Consider the following 23800-nt stretch of genomic DNA (forward strand, 5'->3'; position numbering starts at 1 on the left):
AGCATTATCATGCATCTTATTAAAATAGTAGCAGAGCCCATACACAGGCAGATTGGGGAGATTTTTTTAGTCTTCCGGCTAAAAGTTATATTTTAAAACTTTTCTAAAAGTGCAGTAAGTAACATGTACGTATTGTAACATTTGGTATAAAATTATGTTTACTGTAAGAAAATGTGGTTTCTTGCTGAGATGAAAAATGTTGCCCTTTCCCTGCCCGTGGCTTTTCAATATATATATAGCGAAACCACAGAACCTGATCTGTCATTATTTTCTCATCAGGAAATTAATCATTTTTGCAGAGCGTCGTATAGGTGCTCTAGATAATGCAAAACATTTCAACGTGACATTTTTACAGTAATGTTTTTTAATATTGAACATTGCTGTGCCCTTTATTTGTTCTGTTCGCCATCCTGTGATGAATTTGTGCTCATCTACTGTTAAAAATCTTAAGCTTTTTGAAGTAGTCGGCATGTTGCAGGTACTGAAAACTATTCCGTTAGTAACAAGTGTCTTCCTTTTTGTTTTTTTCTGTTTTTCTAGTAACAAACCGAACCCAAACCAGATAAGTGCAAATAGTATCAAACCTGCAGTGGTGAATGGAACTGTGGTACAAGGCCAGAACATGAGTGGGCGAGCCTGCGAGAGCTGCTACAGTAAGTGTGCCTGGATCTCTATACGTCTCTATCCTACCTGCGCTGACGTATTAAAGACGTCCTTCAGATGTTCTCTACTGCTTACATGGTAGAAGTTATAAAGTTGTTCAAAACTTCTACTATACTGTAGACACATATGAGACTTGTTAGTGACGAGATTGGATGATTTCTCCACACATTGGGGGGGAAAGGGAGCATTTTTCTTCCTATGGAAGATGGAAAACGACAATTGGATTTTCAGAAAGGGCACAAAGTGGATACATTAGAAATGACAATAAAATTAATCTTGATACAAATTGTCTTTTTGCAAATAGTTTTTTTTTTAATTTTTTTATTATCAATTCTGCATTCTTTTATTTCACTCTACTCTCTGAAAGGGCATGGTCAGGCTAATTTGATTTTAGAGGGAACCTGTCACCAGGGACCTCATTTTCACTAAAGACAGGTTACAGAAGCTTATTACACCTGAAGTTCAAATCTGCCTTTTCTAAGCATTTGCATTACAATATAATTGTGTGTTATAACTTACCTTGCTCCCTGACAAAATCCTGGGGTAGTCACAGGGGCTGTACTTTTGGTTTAGATGCATTTCAAAAAACAACATGTGCCTTGTCTGTGTTACTCACTCCTCAAGTCTTAGCCCCCACCTTTGTGCTTCTGTACAGCTCCACCTCATGCTCCTTCTCAAAGGTCACAGCCTGGTCAACCTGACATCAGTGGGGGGGGGGGGGGCAGGCAATCTGTACAGGAGCACAAAGATGGAGGCAGCCTGCAGCTCAGATAAGTCACATGTTGTTTTTTTGAAATGCATCCAAGCCAAAGCCCAACCCCTGTGACTACCCCAGGATTTTGTCAGGATGCAAGAGTAAGTTATAACACACAATTATACAGTAATGCAAATGCTTAAAAAAGGCAGAGAGGCAGATTTGCACTGCAGGTGTCATGGGCTTTTACAATCTGTCTTTAGTGAAAATGAGGTCCCTGGTGACAGGTTCCCTTTAATGAGCATTGTAAAGCTGGGTGACAGCCCAAGCAGGATATTGAGTGATGTACTGATTCTATTACAAGGGTCTAGCCCTTCTCTTTTGACAGATATATATTCAACAGCACACAAGTGTTACAAGTGCCAGCCATATAACTACTATTGAGACTCACACTTGGGCTAGATCATGAGCAGGATTTTCTTCTGTGTGCCATTTGAGTTTTTTTAACCTGATGACACACTAATTTCAATGGACCCATGCATATGAATGTGTTTTTCATGGATCTGTCTGGATCCTGTAGAAAACTTAGAGCAGGTCCTATTCCCACCCATGTTTGTGGCTCAGACCTTTCCTTAGACCTCTACAGGAATGTGAGAAATATTCAGTCCATATTTGCAGATTAATAACAAGGTAAAACAATCATGAACGTTCATGAGGTTAGGAATAGCTAGTGACATCATAGTGTGTAATCATAGTTTCTTGACAGATTACACTTTGTTGATACACAAGCCACACAAATGTCACACGGATCCGTTGTTTGCAGCTTGTGAACGATGTACATGTGTGTGAAGCCTAATTCTAATTAATGGGACCCCTGCATTATATTCTATAGGCGACTGGCTCGATCCTCGCCATCTATGACACCAAGTTGTGTATCAGTATGTCATGAAGCTGTAGAGCAGGCCTGGAAAAACCTCCCATATATCTACCATTTTTCCAGAAGTTTAGTTTGAAGACCAAACACTAAATTTCCAAATGTTGTAATTTTTCAAAAATGAATTTACTTTCTACATAGCAACACAATCTTACCAGTGGTATTCCTGGGGTCCTCCTAATATGCAGTGTCGACTGTGTGCATCATGCTGGGCCTACTGGAAAAAGTATGGTGGATTGAAGATGCCAACCAGGTTGGATGGAGAGAGGCCAGGTCCAAATCGGAATAATATGGTATGTGCTTTCTAAATTAAACCAATTAAAAATTACAGCTACAGCCTTGGGCTTTGTTCACACTATCAGCTTGGTTTTAGTTAACAAAGAGAACTGATGCTGTGCCTGCGTCGAAGGGAACCTATTGACTTCTCATAAGGTCCAGTGGTTTGTTCAGGTTGGGTGAATAGCATTGTACTCCTCTCATAAAATCTGACAAAGCCTATGGTGTGAACACAGTCGTGGCTTATGGTCTACACAGCCACACGATTTTAATGACTTTTTAATGACGGTCCATATAACCAATGCATTTTTGGATTGTTTTCTGTCCCCCGTATATCATCTATAATGATTCTAAGGGTCAAATAAACACAAATATTGTGGTTCTTCTTCTGTGCAGAACTATGCATTTCCATGGCAGCAGACAACATTGTGTATTGTTACTGTTCTTGTATAGTGCATATATACACCAGACATTAATGCATACTATACTCTATTATGGTTCAGTTTTCTCCAACACTTATTTCTGTACCAAATAAATTTTCTTTTCTTCTCATGAAAGAGCCCACATGGGCTACCAATGCGAGCCGGTGGGAGTCCGAAATTTGCCATGAAGACGCGTCAAGCATTCTATCTGCACACTACAAAGCTGACGAGGATCGCTAGGCGGATATGTCAGGATATTTTCCGCCCACGCTACGCTGCCAGGCATCCATACATGCCCATCAACAGTGCTGCAATAAAAGCAGAGTGTAAGTATTTGGGTCATCCTTCAGAATATCTTCTTTTATTGGTAGATGTTACATGTTTGTTATACTTATTCCATTTAAAGGGAAGAGGCTGCTCATTTGTGCTGCGCTAACCAGCCCCAGACACCTTGTCATACAAATGCTATATTGTAGGGTTGCACCGATGCCATAATTTTCAGTGCGATACAATATCTGGAAAAGTATCATGTTACCTGTTACACTTTTCTGTCTACCCTGGTTGTGGGGAGGGTCAGAGAAGGAGTGAGTCGGCGCAGAGCGGGTAAGGTCCTGCAGTCCCAGCCGCTTCCTGTCTGTGTTGCAGAGATGTGCACGGCTGCAAACAGCACAATAAGGTTTTTATATATTTTTTTTTGCTATCGCAGCCCAGGAAAACCTGGTATTGAACCGTTTGCAGGGAGATTAATACTTTTTCGATACAAAGTTTAGATGCATTGTGCAATCCTACTATATTGCACCCCTGAAATGTAACCAATGTTTTCTGAAAGAGTTGGGGAAAAACTTTTCGGTAGGTGCAATTAGAGAAAAATCAATCCGATCATGATCACACAAGGAGAAGCGAGAGGGCACTATACAGTGCACATTTCTCTTGATGCTGTGTAGTTATATGCTGTATGTATTTTTGGTGTATACGATCATGTTTTCTTCTTTTTTTTTTTTTTGTTTTTTTTTTTTCTTTTTTCCAATAATTTTTGTTTAAAGTTTTAACAAATGAAATGGCATATGATACAATCTGTTGCAAAGCAATTACAATATTAATGTCCTCTTGGTCGTTGCCTGATGTTTGTAATGGATTGTACCTGTTAATAAAGCTTGTACCTTTTACATAGTTGGTTATTCTTGTGCTATTATCCAATGAGTATAGATTGCGGGCTTATTAATTTATATTGCAATTGTGCAGTCCAGACAGTGGTCTTTTCAGACACATGACTCAAACACATAGTAACAATCAGGGTTGTTAACTAGACTCTGGGGAGTACGATCTTGTTTTCTAATCCCGAAGTTGTACCACTTTGTCAAGATCCAAAACTGAGCTTCAGTTTTCTTTTTCTTGTTCTTAGAAGCAGGACTATGAAATGCTTATGTATGAGGCTAGTAGTTTCCCAGAGTTATAGTGTCTTCACACTGCTGTGCTCTCGGTTCTCTACATAGTACTGCCCTGTAGTGCAATGCAGTAGTCTATTGTAGGGGGAGGGAGTCTGTGAAGCAGATAAGCCCCCTTACACATGAGCAAAGGTAATGCATTCTACTTGTTTCACACTTGCAGCGTTGCTGGCGGGATTGTCCGGCCCGAACGCCGATTAACAAACTGAACTACATTCTGGATGTCAGGATTTGGGCCAGACGTTCCAGCCAGCATGTTTAATACGAGTTGGATGCATCACCTTCGCTCATGTGTAAAGGGCCTAGTAGCAAAGCAACGTGAGGAGACACCGCTACATGCATATCTGCAGCTCTGTATGATCACAGCAGATTCCCCTTAACCCCTTCCCGCCGCGGCCCTTTTTTGATTTTGCGTTTTCATTTTTCACTCCCCACATTCAAAAATCTGTAACTTTTTTATTTTTCCATGTACAGAGCTGTGTGATGGCATATTTTCTGCGTAACAAATTACACTTCAATATGGTGATATTTAATATTCCATGCCGTGTACCGGGAAAATAATTCCAAATGCAGTGAAATTGGTAAAAAAATGCATTTGTGCCGTATTCTTGTGGGCTTGGATTTTAAGGATTTCACTGTGCGCCCCAAATGACATGTCTACTTTATTCTTTGGGTCGGTACGATTACGGGGATACCAAATTTGTATAGGTTTTATAATGTTTTCATACATTTGGTGTATGGAGCTGTGGGTGGTGTCGTTTTTTGCGGATTTTGATGACGTTTACAATGTTATCATTTTTAGGACTGTACGACCTTTTGATCACTTTTTAGATAATTTAAAAAAAACATTTAAATGGCAAAAAAGTGCCATTTTCAACTTTGGGCGCGATTTTCCGTTACGGGGTTAAACGCAGTGAAAAACCGTTATCATATTTTGATCGGGCATTTTCGGACGCGGCGATACCTGATGTGTTTGATTTTTACTGTTTATTTATATTTATATCAATTCTAGGGAAAGGGGGGTGATTTGAATTTTTAGTTTTTTTTATTATAATTTTTTTATTTTAACTTTGTTTTTATTTTTACTATTTTTCAGACTCCCTAGGGTACTTTAACCCTAGGTTGTCTGATCGATCCTATCATATACTGCCATACTACAGTATGGCAGTATATGGGGATTTTACTACTCATACATTACCATGTGCTGACAGTACATGGTAATGAATGGGTTAACCCGAAGTAGCTTCGGGTCTTCGTGAGACCCGAAGTTACCATGGTGACGGATCGCCGCTCCCCGATGACGGCGATCAGCGGTAAAACACCAGCGATCGGTGCCGGCACCGATCGCGGGTGTTACCGGTAAGCCTTTGCTGCAATATGCGCAAAGACTTACCGGCTATGGAGAGGGCTCGGCCCGCGAGCCCTCTCCATGTACCGAAACCCGACATGTGACGTACTATTACGTCACATGTCGGTAAGGGGTTAAAGGGGTTTTCCTACGAACAAAAGTTAGGCCCTATCCGTAGGATAGGGCCTATCTTGCTGATCAGAGGGGGTCTCGGTGATGACCCCTCGTCGCTCTGTCAGACTAATGGAGCAGACAGCCGTACATGGCCGTTTTTTTCCATTAATCTCTATGGAGCTGACGTAGATCGGTGAGAGCAGTGCTCGACAATTTCATCACTGAGACCCCCACTGATCAGCAAGTTAACTTTTGTTTGTGGGAAAACCCCTTTAAATGACATGAAGGTAACCCAGATAAGGTCATCATTTTTCTTATATGAAATTTAGTAATATACACCAGTTATTAAAATTATATTTTATTGACTTGTTTCAGGTACCACAAGGCTTCCAGAAGCTTCAAAGACGCCACTGATGCTTAAGCAGATAGTCCGAAAACCTCTAGAACAAGTCCTGAGATACATAGGTAGCGTCTCTTAGTCTTGTAACCATCACATATTCATCTTGTTCCCTAAAATATCCTATAAACTAATAGAAATCTTGTCCTTTTCCAGAGGCGCACCCTTGCACTCCCAAGACAGAATCCATCAAAACCTTCTCCACGGGTATCAACAATGCCCTGACTCCATCCAAGTCGTCTCCCGTCATCAACAACGGATCTCCGACCATCCTGGGCAAGCGGAGCTATGAGCAACATAATGGTATGGACGGTATGTGTCTTGTCTCTGTTTGATTTTTCTGTCCCTTTTTTTTTAATTTTGGGTCTTCATAGGGGCTTTCTTGTAACTCAAGCTCTACACTTAGTCTTGGCGTCCACGCGGGACATTTATACTCTTCGGACCACTGTATAAATTCACTTCCGATTCGGATGCACGCTACCAAATTCTAATTAAATTAAAAAAAAATCTATTTCTATTTCCAAAATTTTTTTTTTCATTTTCTAATTTCGGTGCACACAGTTTTGTAATTTTTTTTTTTTTTTTTTTTTTGTTATGTTAGAATAAAATTTCACGGGTTTATAACTGCCAAACTGTGTTGCAGACTATTTTAGGGACAGATCAGCGAACAAAGATGTCCGACTAAGCCCCATGGATGGAAAGAGAACGCTGTCCTACCTTGCATGTAGAAAGGAGAAAATAATGAAGCAAATTAAACAGGACGGGGAGAGAAAATGGAGCACTTTTTAAGTTGGACTGAAGCTGTCAAAAAGTTCCTAAATCAACATTTGGGGGGGGGGGGGGGATTTTTTTTTTTTCTTTCTCCATAGGTGTTAACTTTTCTCTCCCCCCTCACAAGTCTCTATCCCCTACATAAACACTCGCGCTGTGAACGTCCATGATCTGGAACTGACTTGTCACTGCAATCCGGAGTCTTCGTCTTTCTATCATTTCCATTTCATCATCCAGTATCCTTGACAAATTCCGAAAAAAAATGTTTTTCCGTATATCCAGGAGGAGAAGCTCTTGTACGTCAAGCTTCTTGTTACAGCTGCTTAAAACATATGTGAAAAACTTCTCTCACTTGCCATATTTAGGCTTATTTTATTTTATATATATATATGTGATTTTTTTTTTTCTCTTTTCAGTACACATTTTCCATATTGTCTGTCTCCATTTCTAACTCCTGTGTCTGTATTTGCAAACATTTTATAGGACGTTATTGTTTACAGCTTACTGTAGGGCATAGAGCAGTCAGTTTTCCAATAAATGGATAAAAGTGATGCCGTTCATTGCACAACAGACCCTTTTTTACTTGTTTCATTTTTTTTTTTTTTTTTGCCACATACCTAAATGTTTTACTATGCCTGATTACCTTTTATGTTTGTGATCGTTACTTTTAAGGTGTCCCATATTTTGCACATTCCCTGGCGACTACATGAAGCTAAATGGCACATTTTACGGGGCTTCTATTATCTGCTCTTATGATGCATTGGTTATCATATGCTTGTAAAAAACTAAACAAAAAACCTTCCATCAAAATCAAGCATGAAACTTACTCATAGATCCAGGCAACCGTGACTGTGGTAATCTTCTTTTATTTGTTATCAATGGCCTTCTTCCTTCTAAAATCAACTTAATTGTGCTATTAAAGGGGTTATCCGGGTTTAAAAATTTCTTATGGCCCGGCTGGGGAGGGCTAGTTAAACATAATAAACATGTACTTACCTCTTCCGGCGGCGCCGATGTCCCGCACCGCGGTCCCTTCAATCCGTGCCCCTGTTTGTTTACAGGAGCACAGAAGCCGCGCACCGGGAGCTTCCGGTCCGCGATGTGGACGGCTCCTCCCATCCGTCCCTATCTCTCAGCGTTGTAAGCGCTGGGAGATGGTGCGCATGGGAGCATCCAGCCGGCCGGAAGCTCCCTGTGCGCCTTTGTACTGAAACCGGCACACGGAGAGGACGGGCCGCGGCTCGGGACATCGGCAGCACCGGAGGAGGTAAGTACATGTTTATTGTGTTTAAATAGCCCTCCCCAGCCCGGACATAAGAAATTTTTTAAACCCGGATAACCTCTTTAAGCCAGAAGGACTCTGGGGGGAGGGGTGTAACCAGAACCCCTCTGTACTGTAGCTTCACAGGCTGTTACTCTGTGCAGGAGCTCTTCCCTCTCCCACTGTGTGAGAATATAGCATGTCCTTCTTCATTCTAAAATCAACTTAATTATGCTATTAAGCTAGAAGGACTCTGGGGGGTAGGGATGTGACCAGAGCCCCTCTGTGCTGTAGTTTCAAAGGCTTGTTACCCTGTGTAGGAGCACTTCCCCCTCCCACTGTGTGAGAATACAGCAAGTAGAGGGAGGGTGAAAGTGCTGAGGAGGGAGACACTGTAACCGCCTGTAAAGCTACAGCACAGAGGAGCTCTGGTAACACCCTCCAGAGTCCGTCTGGCTCATTAGAATAATTTTAAATGTTGATTTTAGAAGGAAGGATGCCATGGCTTACAAATATAAAAAGTTTACAACATCTATGAGTAAGTGTCCCGGGTTTATCATAATTGATTTTCATGGTAGATTTTCTTTTAAAGGGGTTGTCCTTTTCCGCCTCATATTTTTTTGTAATATGTGTGCGTGTGTAGGAGGGGGGCCGGGGGGTAGCGCATGGTATTTGGTAATTTTACCAGTAAAAAGACAGGAGGCTTCACTTTTACATATCAAGAAAGTGGTTCAAAACTTTTAATAGATGTATATTGGTAAATTACCTCCTATCCTGCCCCCCTCCTGCACTTACACACCCCACATTTTGCACATTCCCTGGTTACTACATGGAGCTAAATGGCACATGGCATTATTAGGGGCTTCCATTATCTAATCTTATGATGCATCAGTCATTTTCATGGGAACTCCCCCAGCCTCCCAGGAATCTGCAGCAACAATTGACATGTAGTAGATTCCATGCCCGCAACATGAAGCTTCTTTACTTTGCTTCTGTTCTATGACCGACATGAATGGACTTTGTATAAAACTTGTCCATTATGCGGTTACTGTGTAGCGTTACAGCTTAGCCCAATGATTCCATACACCTTTGTCCAGCAAAAAAAAAACCCCCTAGGAAATGAATGGGAAGCGAATTTTGATACAGGTTTCTTTTCTACCAAATAATTTGTATCAATATCTGTTGTGTGAACGGCCCCTAATAGTTCATATCCCTGTCACCAGTGTCAGAGGTAGGTTAACCAATCATAGGTGGAAAATAAGGTGAAACCTATTTTTAAAGGGTCATTACTTGGTGTTTTTTTTTTTCCTGCCTACCGCAAATTTGTTTTTTTTAAATTTTTATTTATTTTTAAGCTTTTCTCACAAACTTTTTGTCTAGATGTAACGGTGTTATTTATACTTTACCCTTTCCTGCTACTCTAAGAACAAACCACAAAATAAAGGCAGGTCATCTGATGTGAAAACTTTCCTCGTCGGACAAATCGTTTTTTTTTAATTTTTCTCCGCAGCTGCCAAAATTCAGTATAAAATGTTGAAAAAAGACTGTCTTAAATTATTTTGTTATTTATATGTAGATTTTTTTTCTATGTTGATCATGTATGTGTCACGGCCTCTGTGAATTCCTTTTGTTTCCTAAATTTTTCAGTATTTTTTGATCTTCTTTATTATCCAAAAACTTTTTTTTAAATTCTACCTATAGACTCCATTCCATACAGTTATGGCTCCTCGTGGCCGGCTGAGACGTTGCCCCTAACTTTTTCCTATTATACAATGAAGAATTAATTTCTATGGTTGTTATTTTTTTTTTTTTTTTTTACTATTATGGGTTGATCACTGTTATAAACTGTTCACAAATTACAGTGGAAGAGGTCAAATAAAATTATATTTTCAAAGATTATGGGTGGTTGGTTTGACGTCTTCATAGTATCAATAGTTTGTATGATTGACATAACCCTTTCCTTACAGATCAGCAATAAATATCGGGAACCATCCCTAAAACATAATAAAAACTTGCCTGGATTTGCTACTTCCAACACCTTCCAGGTATTCATTGAAGCCGATGCAATTCACCCCAACTTCAAGTAAGGAAATCTACTTGATCCATCATGATAAACCACGGACATTTACTAATAGATCCAGACATTGTGACTGTGGTAATCGTATTATACATTTGTTATCCGTGGCCTCTGTCCTCCTAAAATCAACTTTTAGAATTATGCTAATGAGCCAGGAGGGTATTACTAGAGCCCTTCTATGCTGAAGATTTACAGAGCTCTAATGGCTCCTTGGCATAATTTTGACGTTAGAAGGCAGGAGGCCATGGATAACACATATACAAAGATCTAGGAGTAAGAGTCCCTGGTTTATCACGATGGATTTTGAAGGTAGATTTCCTTTTAAAGGACATCTACCACCAGGATAAAAGACTGTATGCAAATGAGACATAGGGGCTGCAGGCTCTATTAACACCTATGGAGCCTAGAGCCCCTTAGGCTCATTTGCATACAGTTCTTCATTCTGGTGGCAAGTGCTGTCCAGTATAGCAAGCAGCAGTGTTATTGGTGTTTTACTAAAAATGGCAGTGTTCTAGTGAAATCTATATAATCTTATGATTTGCAGGAAAAATAAACCCAGCACATGTTATTGTGATATTTTTTGTAAAGGTACAGAATTTGACATTTAAGTTTTACAATCGAGTATTGTCCCACGAATGGCACCCCTTCCCTATCCCTTAGGACAGCACGGTGGCTCAGTGATTAGCATTAGAGCCTTGTAGTGTTTGGGTCCCAGGGTCAAGATCTGCAAAGAGTTTGTATGTTCTCTCCGTGTTTGTGTGTGTTTTGTTTCCTCTGGGTCCTCCTGTTTCCTCCCACACTCCAAAACATACTGGTAGGTGATTAGATTGTGAGCCTCATTGGGGACAGGGACTGATTTGGTAAGCTCTGTGCAGCGCTGCATAATCTGTGTGCACTATATAAATAAAGGAATTATTATTATCACATGATAAGAGATGAGGATGAGTTGCAGAAATGAAGACCCTAGAAGCGGCGCTCACCGAAATGATTCTTCTTTATAGACATTCAGCCATAGAACAGGGAGGTAAAAACGGTTACAAAATGACGGTGACGGGCCGTTTCACACACTCCTGCGCTTAGTCTAGCCGTACATAGGACGCCAAGAGGTGTGGCATGTCCCAAGAATTTGCACTGCGAAAATTTTTCGATTAATTCAGTACCTCAAACTGGCGTAGCAGCACTGATAAATCTCCCCCAGTCTTGCGAGAAGCATGAGACCATCACTGGAAGAAGGAATAGCAGAGCTTCCGGGTGCTGAGGACTTGCCCCGAGTGTTGCAATTACCTCATTAGCATAAGGATTAAAATAGGAGCATCTCAGAAATGGCAGAAAAGGTATGGCTGGAATCACTGTGCATTTCTCTACGACATACTGCCAGCAGATGCTCAGGGGAAGCTAATATTGGGAAACTAAGGATGCTAAATTTTATCTCCCCTCCCTGCAGTGGATTAAAGGCTGTTGTCTAAAAAAAAAAATGTGAATGATGGATATTTAAATTAACCCCTTAGTTACTTGTAACATACTAGCATGTATGGAGTTTGGAGAGAGCTCACGGGCTGAGCCCTCTTTAGTGGAGTTGGGTGTTTGCTGCATAATGGGAAACCAGCTGGTGACAGGTTCTAATAGCCTGTGCTATGCTGATTTTAAAAATTCCTTTTAGCTCTGAATCATTTCAGTACTTTATATTAGTTTATTTTACAGTATCTGGCTTCCTACCAGCAGCATGTGGTGAGTCCCAGTATGGGAGGCACAATCTATGTTTGTGTGCCTGGTTCTCCTTATGCAATTATTCTCTTCTTCACACCTTCCCCCTTCCTCCCCTGCCCGCTCAGTGCATATGCTGGGGAGTGGGGTGGGAGCTGGATGAGTTTGGAGGTGAGGAGACAGACATGGACACACACAGGCTGTAGCTGCCCCCTCCCCTGGGACTCGCCACATGCTGCTGGCAGGGAGCCAGGTAAACTACTGAAATGATTCAGAATGCTGACAAAGGCAAAGACATCATAGCAGAGGATATTGGAACCTGTTAACAGACATTTCTGGTGACAGGGTTGCCCCCGTTCCCTAGAACTGATATAAAATTATAAAAATGGTTATTCCCAACATAACCCAGTGTAATATAAAATAGCAAGCAGTTGACCAAAGCGCCACTTTTTTGCCGTTTTGCTACTGATAAATTTTTTTTATAAAGGCAATCAAAAGGTCCTACAGTCCCCAAAATAGTAGCATTGAAAATGTTCGCTTGTAGCAAAAAAAAAAAAAATTCCGTCCACAGGTCTTTACACTGGAGAAATTAAAAAGTTAATGCTATAGTGTCAGAAGATAGCAAAACAGCCATTTTTTGTTTCATACAAAAGGTTTTAATTTTTTTTTTAATTAATTGAAACATAAGAAATCCTGTATAAATGTGGTATCTCTGCGAACGTACCCACCCAAAATATAACATAACACACCACTCTGCGGAAATGTAAAAAAATAAAATTAGATTTTTGAATGTGGGGAGATTAAAATGGAAACACAACCAAGTTGATAAGGAAGATTTGAACTGGACCATTTAATAAAAATAAAATAAATAAAATTATGTGATTTTGAATGTGTAGTCTCAACAGTAAAATATTCGCTCCAACATTTTTTTTTTTTTTTTTTTTAAATAGAGACTAAAGCTGGAGAAAGCTACTTTTACATTGTAGAATTAAAGGGGTTGGCCACTTGACCTCATGTTTTTGTAGTGTGTGCGTGCGTGTGCAGGATATACGGTAACTTACCATTATACCATATATACTTGTGTATAAGTTGAGTTTTTTTTCAGCACACAAAATGCGCTGAAAAATCTCACCTCGGCTTATACATGAGTCAATTTAAAAAAAAAAAAAAAAACTCTCTTTCCGGCGTCCCCAATGCTCGTCATGGGTCCTCTTTTGTCTTCTCTTCGCTGTAACAGCCGGCAGAGCTGCAGCAATGCCATATGCCAGCTGGCGCACACTATGATGCGGACGCCATAGTGTGCGTTGGCCAGCAGATCGCATGGACGCGTCTCTGCCGGCTGTTACAGCAGACGGAAGAGGAACCATGACGAGCACCGGGGATGCCGGAAGGTGAGTATGTAAGTTTGGTTTTTTTATGCGGGCTGGCTATATACTGGGAGGCTGTGACCAATGCATTTCCCACCCTCGGCTTATACTCGAGTCAATAAGTTTTCCCAGTTTTTGGTGGTAAAATTAGGGGTCTCGGCTTATACTCGAGTATATACGGTACATCTAGTAATAGCTTTCTTGAGGTAAAAGACAGGAGGCTTCACTTTACATATCATCAGCCAGAGATTCCTGCTCATAATATGGCTGCAGATGGAGGGTCATGTGATCTCGAACTGTCTATGAACAATTGCCCTGCCAGGACCTTATTCATGAACATCATGAAGATCAAGGTCCTCGCAGGGCCACTTTACTCTACAAAAAGTCTTTAGATAAAAATTTCATATTTAGGCTCCATGCAGCTTTCCTGTTGTGCTTCCCTGTTCTTAAAATTGCAGGGAAATTTAGATCTTCCTAATTGTTGTTGTCTATTTTCTCAATTAAAATTTTGAAAGATGCCGAAGAGCAGAGCAACATTTTTGCTGGCTGACGTTACATGTGCACCTACCTGAATGCACAACCTGGAGAAGTGTGTTTAAACATCATAAAGATTTCCCATCTTGTCTAATAAATGTCAATATTGGCAGCAGTAGCATCCCCAAATTAGTGCCTACTATAGTTGTCTCCTATGAAAGTACTAAACCTAGAAGTAAATACTTAATACTACCCGTTTCATGGCTGAGAATCTGAGGGCCTATGACCTTTTTGATTTCTGCCAAATTCTTTCTTAAAGGGAACCTTTACAATTAAACTAATCCACACTAACTAAACATATCTTTGAAAACTGCTATTCTTCAGCAGTACAACTATCCCAATATTGTGACTCCCCATGCCTGTAAAGTTCCACAGCTCATTAATAAAGTGTACTTAAGCGGAAACCATCTATGGACATACATGATCTTCCAGCTCTGCCTTCAGCTTCTTGATTGACAAGGGGTCTGCTTTCTCTTCTTCTGCTCTGCTACATCATCACCCCCCCTCCCTCAAGAATGAGTGAGATGCTGAGAGTGTGTGACTCGCTAAAAAGATACCAACTTCTTCAATTCCCCCTCCATCAGGAATTTTCTTCAACTAGTCACACAACGTCCGCCAACATCTCTCTTGTTCCTGAGGGAGGGGGGATGAGGTAGTTGAATAGAAAGCAGACTCCTTTCAGGAAGCACGGATATGCCGGAGTCGCTCAAAGGAAAGATGATGATGGAACTCAGGTGGAGTCATTTGCATAGATGACGAATCAAGTTTACTAACGGACTGTGGAACTTTACAGGCATGGGGAGGAACAATATAGGGATAGTTGTGCCGCTGTATAATAGCAGTTTTCAAAGACATGTTTAGTCCGTGTGGGTTAGTTTAGCTGACGGGTTCCCTTTAAAGACCTGTCCCTTGCCATTTACAACATTTATCTACATCCTTCACTTAAATTTGCCTCATTCATCTAAATAGGGGGGCTTGCCGAAACGGATATGCTTTCTGCTAAAACTAGTCTAATTTTGATGAAATGGAAATCCTTTTCACTTGCAGATATTTCTCCGCGGAATCTTCTCCTTCTAAAGGAAAATCATTTCAGAAAATTGTCTTAAGGATTGAGAATATTATATCTACAAGATTTCTGCACTTTTGCAATTTTCTTAGTATAAAATTAAAGTTTTTTTTTTAAAATTTTAAAATGTTTTTCGTGTGTCTTTTTTGTGGTGTCTTATGGTTTTATTTTTCCTTATTTCCTTGTTTTGTCTTTCTATCTTTTGATTAATCTATGTATCTGAGCTGCTGGTTTGTTCATGTACCAATTTTTTTTTTTTCCCCTCTTTATCTTTTCTCGGGCAGGTAACGTGAAGAAGCGCCTGCTGATGCCTAGCAGGGGTAAGGATCTCATTGTGCCAAATGCAAAGAAAACGTGTGACCGCACTCACTAGGCTGCGTGTTGTTTGGCTTTGCTTTAGCTTCATTGTCTTTTTTTTTGCTTTCTTTTTGTTACATCAATGCTTATTGGCTCATAGTTGGTCGTTGGACTAAAGCTGGTCATAGCTTTCACCCTATATGCAAATTATTATTATTATTTTTTTTTTTTTAATATAAACCTTCAAACTGTTTTATCTAAATAATTATCCTTATATTTTTCTTTTTTTTTTTCCCTATACCTTTCCATACATTATAGTCTAACACAATCAGACTGTAAAGTACAATCCTGAAGTCTATGGCCGGCTTTGGAGTTGTGTTACCATACTGCTTACTAGTCCATCCAATGTTTTTTTTTTCCACTCATTTATCCACTAACACTCGCTGCCTAACATTATCAATGTCGCTTATGCATATTGCCAGATTAAGATCATTTTGAAAGCGGACGAAAGTTTTTGGTGGAAATTGTAAAATTTGAACCATTTAATATTAGTAGACAGAAGATTGTCAGTCCCACCATAATGAAATTATAAGGGTATTTATTTTTTTATATTTATTATGGTTGAAGCTTTTTACGTAAAGAGGGTTTTCATTGAAAGAAATCTTCCATCATAATCCGTCGTCTTGGTTATCCATGGACGCCTCCATTTTTCTAATTATGTTAATGGGCCTGATGGGCTTCTGGGGTGCTACTAGAGCCCCTCTGTGCTGTAGCTTCAATGGCTGTTACCCTGTGCAAGGAGCACTCCCTCCCACCCCCCACCTTTGGCTAAAGCTTCCTCTGACTACAGTGGTGAGTAGAGACAGTGGCAGGGTGAGTCAGTCTAACAGCCTGTGAATCTGCAGCACGGAGGGGCTCTGGTAGCGCCCCCAGGAGCCTTCTGCTTAATTAGCATAATTTAAAGTTGAAGGAAGGAGGTCACGGATAACAAATATAAGGAGATTACCACAATCACGGTGCCTGGATCTATGAGTACGGCCCCTTCTATACTCGTGAGTGTGATGTGATGAACTCGCAACGCGTGCTGCTCGGATCACACGGCCCGAACACTGCAAACCATAACTGAACTGACACGCTGAGATCAGTTCCGGTTTGCAGCGTTTGGGCCGTGTGATCCCCATCGCATCAGTTCATCGCATCACACTCACGAGTGTAGAAGGGGCCTATGTGTCGCTGATTTATCCATGCTTAATTTTGATGTTAGATTTCCAATAAGGGACAAAAACGTGTCATGTGCCCTTATAGTATATATAAAAAAATAAAGCATTTTCTAATTAGTTTCTGTTATCCATGTTTGTCCACATAGAGGAGCCGTCACAAAATCCTGAGCTGTTACAAGGAGCTGCTCTTTGTGTCAGTCTAGTGGTCACAGTCGCCTCCTTTTCTGCTTCTAGATCTATTTTCCAGCCCTACAATCTACCCCTGTATAGTTCTGTTCAGCCACATGCCCATTGATTGGCCAAAACACCAGGCACAAATTTTCCTTTGTGACCAATAATGCACCAGCACACTAGGCAGGGGCGGGCAGCTCACTGAGAGGACACATTACAGCTTTCCTAAGTTGCCACTTCTTCATGTGTCCTCTAGAGCAATGGTAATGGTCATCTCCTGTAACATTGATGCCTGTACAGGTTAAGGCTTTTCTACAACCATGTGGTCATCGATAGCAGATTATAGTTCGGGCCGTAGCCCAGGCGACCCAAACTACTCACCAAATTTTATACTCACAAATCCTTGTACATCTGTTCCTGCTCTCAATACAATGTACACAAGAGTTATTTCAGGACCTTCAAGAGTTCTGAAACCACAAATTGAAAGCAGACAGAAGGGACACATCCTCCAGTCCCCAGGAAGCTGATTCTAGCAACATATGTAGGAAGTGACTCCAGGGGCTATTCCTAATATTCCTACATCCCAGGGCCCATGCCAGACTTAATCTGTTCCCTGATGGTCATCATATATCATTTATAGTAATCCTTACACATTAAAGGACATCTACCACCAAGATTAAAAACATGTATGCAAATGAGCCTCAGGGGCTCCAGATCCATTAATATTTATGAAACATGGAGCCCCTGAGGCTCATTTGCATACAATCCTTCATCCTGGTGGTAGATGTCCTTTAAGTAGTGTTTTCCATGCCATGAGAGTGAGCCATGTACATATTCACTTGGGAGGTTCATCATAGGTAGATGATAGATTCTTTGTTTTGTGAAGTGAATGGGCTATACTACAATATCCTGAACATACTGGTGTCTAAGGGGCTGAGAAATGTAAGAAAAACCACAACAATGAGGGTCCCAGAAGGGGGATAAAATCATAGTAAATCACTCTTGATCGAGTAAATTTGTAAAAAAAAATTAAAAATATTCTCACAACCATAGCTTTTTATTTATTTAAACATTTTCTGTTTCTATATATTTTAAGAGGGCTTGTTATCACATGACTGGTTATATTTTACATGGGGCTATTGTTGGGTGTATATAATATATTCAGTAAGTGGTATTTTTTTTTCCCAGGGAAAGGATGGAATTCATGGTTTTCTGTGCAATAAAAAAAATATTTCAGGTTTAATTTTTACATTTTTTTTATTCAACAAGCTTGTTTCATTCAGGGCTTGTTTTTGGCATAATGTGTTGGCAGTGATTTGTGTTACCATTCTGTAATATGTTATTTATTTATGTATTTGTTTTTTGTAGTGGAGGCAAGTACAAATCGATCATATTTTCATCCTCTTAATTCTATGGATCATAAAGATAGTAATGGAACTTAAATGTGGGGGGAAAATATTGAAATTTTTTTTTACATTTATTTTTTAGCTTTTCAAATCATTTTCTGCTTCTAGAAAGTCAGAATTTGTCTTCCACAGTTTGGGATAAATTTTCCCATTGCTCTACACACATCCCAAATTTTCCCATTGCTCCTTTCCAGCCCCTCCCAATTGGCAACTGCCTAGTCACACAGCAGATGCTAATGAAAGGTACAATATAACCTATCTTTTTTTCTGTAAAACCAATTTTTAATACAAAAACTCTTTGGCAGTGTATGTACTATGCTCTGTGGGGACTGGGGGAGTGCTAAAAATGGGTCTCCTAGTGACAGGTTCCCTTTAAAGGGAGACTGTCACCAGGAATGCAATTTTTAGCTGGTGACAGGTTCCAATATCCTATGATATGTTGATTTTAAAAAGGCCTTTGTCAGGATTCTGAATCATTTCAGTAGTTTAAATTCGTTTGATTTACATTACCTGGCTCCCTGCCAGCTGTGTGTAGTGAGTCCCTGGGGAGGAGCAGCTGCAGTCTGTGTGCCTGTGTTAGTCTCCTCTCCTCGACAAAAAAAGAGAGAAGGCCACAGCATCCAATATGATGCGGGGATGGAGCAGAGTGGACAGTAAGAATACATCAGGAGACACAAACACACAGATTGCAGCTTCCCCTTCCCCCGAGACTTACCACATGCTGCTGGCAGGGAGCCAGGTAATGTGTCTGTCTTCTTATGTATTCTTACTCTCCTCCACGCCATCCCCTCTCCTGCCTGCTCAATACACACGACAGAAAGTGGGGAGAGTGGGGGCGACAAAGGCACACACAGTCTGCAGCTGCCCCTCCCCTGGGGACTCACCACACGCTGTTGGCAGGGATCCAGATAATGTGAAATGAACTTATATAAAACGACTGAAATGATTCAGAATGCTGACGAAGGCATTTTTAAAATCATAGGCTACAGAAAGGAGCTAAAAATTATATTACTGGTGACAGGATTTTTAACATTTTTTTTATATGGTCTTAACACATTAATTTTCAGCTTCCAATGCATTGGAAATGCTTCCGGGTTGTCATTGGAACGAACAAAGATTATTAATAAAGCTTTAATGCAGACACTATAGTTGACCACTGTAGCATCCATAGAGCTTCACAAGAGGTCCATCTGTAACTAGTTATGTTCAAGTCGGGTTTCCTTAACTCAGGGACTGCCTGTACTGCATTCACATTAGTATTCAGTGCCTTTACTGGTTACTTATTTTAAGCACCTTATTTAAAACCCTGGTTGGATAGGGTCCATTGTCTCACATATGCATTTTTTAGGGAGATGATTTGGCTATTATCCCTAGTCATGACTTAGTACATGATGATGAGGTCAATGTTTGACTTTTAATGAGTGCAGATTGATAAGTTGAAATTTTTTTTATTTGAACACATGGCCTCAACATAACAAAATGGGGGGGGGTGGGTGGGTTCGGGTTTTAAAGAAAAAAGTAAAATGTTCCCTCTGCAGTAATAGTATATTATTAAAGTAGGGTATGTAAGTAGACGCTGCAATAGTGATTTCGAAAAGAGGTTCAGCTTTTCCCTGTTCTCACCATGCTGCCCTCTGCATATACACACAGCTACCCCTCTCTCACTGTTCTGGGCAGTCCTCACAGCCTCACCCATTGTGTCTCTCTCCTCACAGTCCTTCCTCACTGACAGAGACCGGGAGAGGGGAGGGAGGAGGAGGATGAGTTATATCTCTCCTGCTACAGCTCCTCCCATTCAGCAAAGCTCAAACATGTAAAGAAATCATTGCAGAGAGTCTGCACACATCACTAAAGTAAGTAGCAGGACTGCTGCATCACTCGATGAACATTCAGGGATTATCCACAAGGCAGTGAAGGTGAATGGGCAACTTATATAAAAGAGTGGCCAACCAATTCAATTTCTCATTAACATGCCACGTGACCATGAGCATCAATTGTAGCTTACAATGTCTTGTCTCACTGACAATGAGGCCTACTGGTTCCTCGTCCGGTGTGGTCAGCTGCCCTTGCAGTTCGTCTACCACAAAGACCATGCTGATATAAAGTCTTTTGAATGTGACTTGATTTGTGCGCCATTAATTATCCGGTTCCACAATGAAGCGGTCATCGGTGTTCAATGTGGCCAAAGGATCTCAACTTCTCTGCGTCTCTGTGACTCTTCCAGTGTATCTGTTAGGGGTTGTCTTGGTCTAAGTGTAAGGCTACATTACCAGGGCGGGCATACGTTTGGCGCAATGGAGTGGTGACCCCCTTCCCTCTCCATAGCGATGCATGGCACCATAACACGGGAAATCTAGGACATGTCCTATCTTTTTCCCGTGTACGGTTCTGCACCGTATCGCTGTGTACGCCCATTGCCGGCCTAGGGGGGGGGGTCATATGTATGGCTGTATATACGTTCCCCCTACGGTCATGTGAATGTAGCCTGAAACTGTTTGAACAGCATGATAAGGAGGACTGTTTAAATACCAATACTAATTGGACCAGGAAATAGGGTGATTTGTGGATCAAACTATTTTTGTGAATTTTGCTGTAAAGCTTATTGGCGAACAGCAACTTGTGTGAAATGTAACAAAACATTGATCAGTTGGTAAAGTGCATTGAAAGTTCAGTAAAGGGAATCTACCAGCATAAATGATTCCTCCCCCAGATAATCCTACTGTTACACACATTCTGGTTGTACCTTTTGATGTAGAAACACACAACTGCTATAAATGAAAAATCCTGTTTGTTTGATATGCAAATGAGGTCAAAGTGTTTACATGGAGTGCTGCAAGGTTCCAGCTTCCCTACTGTAAACTCAGCCCTGGATAGATTGTAAACCAAGCACACTGACATACTGGTGTGTGCCTCCTCTGGCAGGATCTGCTCTTCTTTTAGCTTCTTATGTCCCCTTGTATTTGCAAGGAAAAAAAAAACAGCTTTTTAACCCCTTAACGCTCTGCGCCGTAGCTCTACGGCGCAGAGGTATAAGGGATGTATGAAGAGGGCTCACGGGCTGAGTCCTCTTCATACAAAGGTGGGGGTTTTTGCAAAATGCATAAAACCCTCACCGCTAATAACCGCGGTCGGTGCTAGCACCGATCGCGGCTATTAACCCCCCCGTTGCCGCCGGCAAAGTCGCCGGCGGCATTTAAAAGACGGCGGCGCGCGGGCGCCGCCATCTTTTTTTCGATCGCCACGCCCCCGAACGTCATCGGGGGGCGGCGATCGGTTGCCATGGTAGCCTCGTGTCTTCTTTTGACACAAGGCTATCTGGCAGCTGCAGATTCGTTACAATGAGCCAGTGGCTCATTGTAATGAATGTGCTGCAAAAATGCCATATATTGCAATACAGAAGTATTGCATTATATGGTAGCAGCGATCTGACCATCTAGGGTTAATGTACCCTAGATGGTCTAAAAGATAGTGAAAAAAAAAAGTTTAAAAAAATAAAAAAAATTAATAAAATATTAAAAGTTCAAATCACCCCCCTTTCCCTAGAACAGATATAAAACATAATAAACAGTAAAAATCACAAACATATTAGGTATCGCCGCGTCCCAAAATGCCCGATCTATCAAAATATAAAAACGGTTACGGCCGGCGGTGACCTCCGAGGCGGGAAATGGCGCCCAAATGTCCGAAATGCGACTTTTACACCTTTTTACATAACATAAAAAATGAAATAAAAAATTATCAAAATATCGCACAGACCTCAGAATGGTAGCAATGAAAACGTCGGCTCATTTCGCAAAAAATGACCCCTCACACATCTCCGTGCGCCAAAGTATGAAAAAGTTATTAGCGTCAGAAGATGGCAAAAAATTTTTTTTCTTTTTTGTACACATTCGTTTAATTTTTGAAAATGTATTAAAACACAATAAAACCTATATAAATTTGGTATCACCGCGATCGCACCGAACCAAAGAATAAAGTAGGCATGTTATTTGGAGCGAAGAGTGAAAGTCGTAAAAACTGAGCCCACAAGAACGTGACGCACGTGACGTTTTTTTTCAATTTTTCCACATTTGGAATTTTTTTTCAGCTACGCAGTACACGGCATGTTAAAATAAATAACATCACGGGAAAGAAAAATTTGTTACGCACAAAATAAGCCCTCACACAGCTCTGTACACGGAAAAATGAAAAAGTTATGGATTTTTGAAGTTGGAGAGTGAGAAATCGGCCGAAAAACCCTGCGTCCTTAAGGGGTTAAAATTATGCAAATGAATCTGAGGGCCTATGGATGTTAATGGAGACTGGGGCCCCTCAGGTTCATTTGCATAATATTTAAAACCTTCTTAAAAACAAGGACATAAGAGGCTTTAAGAAGAGCAGATCCTGCCAGAGGGAACACACACCAGCATGTTAGTGTGCTTAGTTTACAACCCTTGATACTGGTGGTAGATGTCCTTTAATTTCACCCTAGCATGATGATAAAAAGAAATGAAGCTAATTCTACCCACAGAAATAAATAAATAATATTTCCATAGAAGTGGTGGAATTTAAAAATAGAACTCATTCAGCAAAAAACAAGCCCTCATAGGTTAAAGGGAACCTGTTACCAGAAGGTCAAATTTCAGTGGTGACAGATTCCAATAGGCACCGCTAAGTACATTGCATACATGTTCTGATCATACCTTCGTGTGTTCAGTTCATGAACTTTTGACAAGTGGGGGCAGAGCTGAACCACTATGCTAATTAGCCAACAAATGTTGCAGTTTGAAATGCTACATCCCCCAGGACTTGAGCAGGACCTGTTGGCAGGGAGCCAGGTAAACTTTGGCTGAACATAGTTCACAGACAACTAAGGTAAGATTAGAACACGTATGGAATGCATTTAGTGGTGCCTGTTGGAATCTGTCACCACTGAAGTTCAGCCTTCTGGTGACAGGTTCCCTTTGAAGGAAAACATTTTTGCCGTCAAAAATCAATTTTCATCATTATCATTTACATGTAAAATTACTATTGTCGTGAAACAATGTACACTCACCGGCCACTTTATTAGTTACACCTGTCCAACTGCTCGTTAACACTTAATTTCTAATCAGCCAATCACATGGCGGCAACTCAGTGCATTTAGGCATGTAGACATGGTCAAGACAATCTCCTGCAGTTCAAACCGAGCATCAGTATAGGGAAGAAAGGTGATTTGTGGCCTTTGAACGTGGCATGGTTGTTGGTGCCAGAAGGGCTGGTCTGAGTATTTCAGAAACTGCTGATCTACTGGGATTTTCACGCACAACCATCTCTAGGGTTTACAGAGAATGGTCCGAAAAAGAAAAAACATCCAGTGAGCGGCAGTTCTGTGGGCGGAAATGCCTTGTTGATGCCAGAGGTCAGAGGAGAATGGGCAGACTGGTTCGAGCTGATAGAAAGGCAACAGTGACTCAAATCGCCACCCGTTACAACCAAGGTAGGCAGAAGAGCATCTCTGAATGCACAGTACGTCGAACTTTGAGGCAGATGGGCTGCAGCAGCAGAAGACCACACCGGGTGCCACTCCTTTCAGCTAAGAACAGGAAACTGAGGCTACAATTTGCACAAGCTCATCGAAATTGGTCAGTAGAAGATTGGAAAAACGTTGCCTG

General features: G+C 40.9%; 1 protein-coding gene across 9 annotated transcripts in view; it reads left to right on the forward strand.

Moving 5' to 3' along the window:
* The window catches only part of MTA1 (metastasis associated 1), a 77807-nt gene that overhangs the window by 39104 nt on the left and 14903 nt on the right, over positions 1–23800 (forward strand). For 5 of the 9 annotated variants that reach the window (XM_072115262.1, XM_072115260.1, XM_072115263.1 and 2 more), the window contains exons 12-17: positions 541–653; positions 2433–2584; positions 3126–3315; positions 6272–6361; positions 6450–6605; positions 15358–15393. In XM_072115262.1, coding sequence (XP_071971363.1) covers positions 541–653; positions 2433–2584; positions 3126–3315; positions 6272–6361; positions 6450–6605; positions 15358–15393 — 737 coding nt within the window. Of the gene's footprint in view, positions 1–540; positions 654–2432; positions 2585–3125; positions 3316–6271; positions 6362–6449; positions 6606–6936; positions 7635–15357; positions 15394–23800 lie in introns of those variants that run through there. The other 4 variants (XM_072115261.1, XM_072115267.1, XM_072115265.1 and 1 more) reach the window with 3 other exon arrangements.

This window comes from Engystomops pustulosus, chromosome 7 (genome assembly GCF_040894005.1).
Source record: "Engystomops pustulosus chromosome 7, aEngPut4.maternal, whole genome shotgun sequence".
Taxonomy (NCBI): domain Eukaryota; kingdom Metazoa; phylum Chordata; class Amphibia; order Anura; family Leptodactylidae; genus Engystomops; species Engystomops pustulosus.